The following is a 3,305-nucleotide window of genomic DNA, read 5'->3' on the forward strand; positions in this document are numbered from 1 at the left end:
CACTACGGCGTCTGTCATAATCTTATGATGGCTTTGGTACGTTAAACCCCACATATCAATCAATATGTAATTCTATGTAAGGAGGCCGAGGCGAGGCAGTGCAAGACACTACTTCACTTCATACACAACACCGGCCTAACGGTGCACATTTAACAAACATACTCGCAAAATTACTATGCCTTAAAAACAAGTCTTTGTCACAATTAAAAAAGTACCGAAGCAAACTCGTTGAGACATGGCGAAAGAGATAAGAGCACTTTTCGAGGAACTTAAGCGTGAATTACGGGCTGAATTTAAAGGCTTCAAGGAAACACTCGAGCGAGACTTTCGTAATGAGCTGAGGGAAATTAAGTCCTCTGTGGCTTCCTTAAATACTGATTGTGAAGAAGTAAAGGCTGAAAATGTAAAGCTCAAGGCGACCAACGCTATGCTAGAGGCCACGTGCGCTGATCTTGCTCAAAAGGTGAAAGATCATGAGAGTAGGCTGCTACACCTTGAGCAGTATTCTCGTAATGCAAATGTGGAGCTCAAAGGTATCCCGTACAACGCCACTGAAAACCTTATAGATACAGTGATCAAAATTGGCGAGAAAGTAGGTGTACCACTTGAGAAAGCCGATTTTGAGTCGGTGCACAGAGTACCAACCTCCAACCTAACAAAAAAGAACGTAGTAGTTCAGTTCGCACGGAGGCAGAAGAGAGACTGTTTCCTCGAGAATGCGCGTGCTGCCCGGCTCAAGTGCTCTGACGTAGGCTTTGACTCGGAGGAGCCGTTCTTTGTTAACGAGCACCTATGCCCAGAGCTGAAACGTCTACTAGGTCAGGCTACTGCACGCAAACGCGAAACTGGTTGGAAATACGTTTGGGTGCAAAATGGCAAAATTTTCGCACGGCGCATGGACAACGCTCCAAAAATAAAGATTTCATGCAGTGGGGACGTTGCTAAAATGGTCAACCCATTATGAAAGCTGGAAAATAAGACCAATGTTCCAAGCTTTGAAGGAGCCCTTTGTGGTGCTATGGCGCATCTTATCATGCCGTTCATATGTGTTAAGGAGACACATAGTTGTATATGTTGCGATAGTCTACCCGGAGCAAAGGCTATATGCGCATGCTCTGTTCGCCACACATTTCTTCTCTTTCCGATATTTGTTGCCCGCTTTTTTATTTTTTTTTGTCTTGTGTGCTTTAATTTTGCAAGTACTGGTTTGTAGTTGCCACTTTTGCTATTTTCTGGATTGTTTGCGTTTATGCCTGTATCGCGACATCAGTTGGGAAACAACTTGGCTGCGTTTTTCTGCCCTTGTTGATGAAATCTGTAGGCACAGTGATATTTTTCGTTGTCTGTTTCTCATTTGGAAGTATGTCACTACTTAATGCAAACTGACAGCACTTCTACGTTGACCCATAATAATCAGCAATGACTTTATCTTGTATTAGTCCAACCACACTCAAGTCGGATATTGTTGAAAAGTGTAAATCACCATTAACATTTTTACATATGAACATGCAGTCATTACGCCAAAAATATGATGACTTTTGCATTTTAATAAACGAGTTCGGGTTTTCCTTCTCGGTTATTATGCTGACTGAGACGTGGTACTCTGATCTTGATACCATACATTTAGACGGCTACAGTGCCGTTTCTTTGAATAGGAAATTGAAAAGGGGAGGCGGCGTATGCATGTTCACAAAACTGGGATTTACCAATGACCTCCTCGATGACTTTTCTTGGTCCACAACGGACATTGAGGTAATTTGTACAAAATGCGACAATTTTGTATTTGCTGTCGTGTATAGGCCACCTGATGGTAACTTGAGCGAATTTTTCACGTTTCTAGAGGCTATTTTCTCGTTTGTAAACGTAAACCAATACTCTTTAATTTTAGGAGGTGACCTAAACATTGATATGCTGACAAAAACTCCTAAACAGGGCGAATTATCTGCGATTCTCGATTCCCATTTTTTGTTTAATGTAATAACCACCGCCACACGTATCACTGCAACTAGTGAAACTCTTATCGACCTTTTTATTACTAACCTAGCAATTATTGACCTATTTTCTGGTACCATTAATGTGACACTTAGCGACCACTTGCCTGTTTATTTAGTAACTGATACGTACAATACGGCAAAAGAATTCACTGTAAATATAATATATCAAGACATCAACGCGGTTACACTGTCGCAGTTCCGAGATGAACTCGCCAGAACAAGCTGGAACACAGTTTTTGCGTGCTCTACGGCTGATACTGCATATGACCATTTCATAGAAATTTTTTCTTCGGTATATAAAAAACACTTTCCGTACAAAGAAATAACTAAGCCAAACCACGCACGTAAGCCTTGGGTAACGTTAAGTATATTGAAAATGATACGTACGAAAAACAGACTGTACCAGGTGTTCTTGAAAAATCGCGATTTGAATGCACTGAAAGCGTTTAGGGCCTACAGAAACAGTCTTTCAAAAACTTTAAGGCAAGCCAAACGCGACTATTACCATACTATTTTTAACGGTATCGTAGATGTCAAGCAAATGTGGAAAAAACTAAACACAATTATATCTTCAAGTAATAGGACGCCCGGTGTCGACGAAATTACAATTGATAATCATATATTTAAAGGAAAAGCATTAGCCAATAAATTCAATGGGTACTTTACTTCTTTGTCAGAAAGTACTTACGACGGAAATGCATTAAGTTACATGCCAACACCTATAGCCCCCTCAATATTTATTGACCCTACGGAGAAAACTGAGGTAAACAACGTTTTCATGAAACTTAAAAAAAGCAAAAGTGAGGACACATACGGCATAAAAATGGAACCAGTTATCTTTGTTATTGATTTATTATCACCCTGCCTGACGCATATTCATAATATTGTTTTAAGCACAGGTATGTTCCCTAACCGGATGAAAAATGCCAAAGTTGCAGTGCTTTATAAAGGTGGTGACAAAAATGAAATGAGTAATTACCGGCCAATATCGGTATTACCTATATTTTCAAAGGCTCTAGAAAAAATCATTTTCACTAGATTGTATAAATTTTTGGACTCGCATTCTGTGATTACAACAGCACAATATGGGTTCAGGTCTGGCGTATCGATGGAGACAGCGCTGTTGCATCAAAAAGAGCTGATACTGTGCAACATTGAAGCAAGAAAGCTAACATTAGGCGTATTCATAGACTTTACGAAGGCGTTCGACAGAATTGATCACCAAACCTTGTTAGAAAAATTGTTTTATTACGGGATTAGAGGCATCGCGCTCGATTTAATAGAAAGCTACCTTAGTGATCGGTACCAGTG

At 40.1% G+C, this 3,305-nt stretch overlaps 1 protein-coding gene across 1 annotated transcript; it reads left to right on the forward strand.

Moving 5' to 3' along the window:
- Positions 1-235: 235 nt before the first annotated feature.
- Positions 236-964, forward strand: LOC119162254 (uncharacterized). Its single transcript, XM_037414715.1, has one exon. The coding sequence runs from the start codon at positions 236-238 to the stop codon at positions 962-964; it is 729 nt and encodes a 242-aa protein (XP_037270612.1).
- The last annotated feature ends 2,341 nt before the right edge of the window (positions 965-3,305 follow it).

The sequence above is a fragment of the Rhipicephalus microplus genome, chromosome X (genome assembly GCF_043290135.1).
Source record: "Rhipicephalus microplus isolate Deutch F79 chromosome X, USDA_Rmic, whole genome shotgun sequence".
NCBI lineage: Eukaryota > Metazoa > Arthropoda > Arachnida > Ixodida > Ixodidae > Rhipicephalus > Rhipicephalus microplus.

Coding starts and splice junctions, on each gene's coding strand:
- LOC119162254 (XM_037414715.1), top strand. CDS start 236: ATGGCGAAAGAGATAAGAGCACTTTTCGAGGAACTTAAGCGTGAATTA.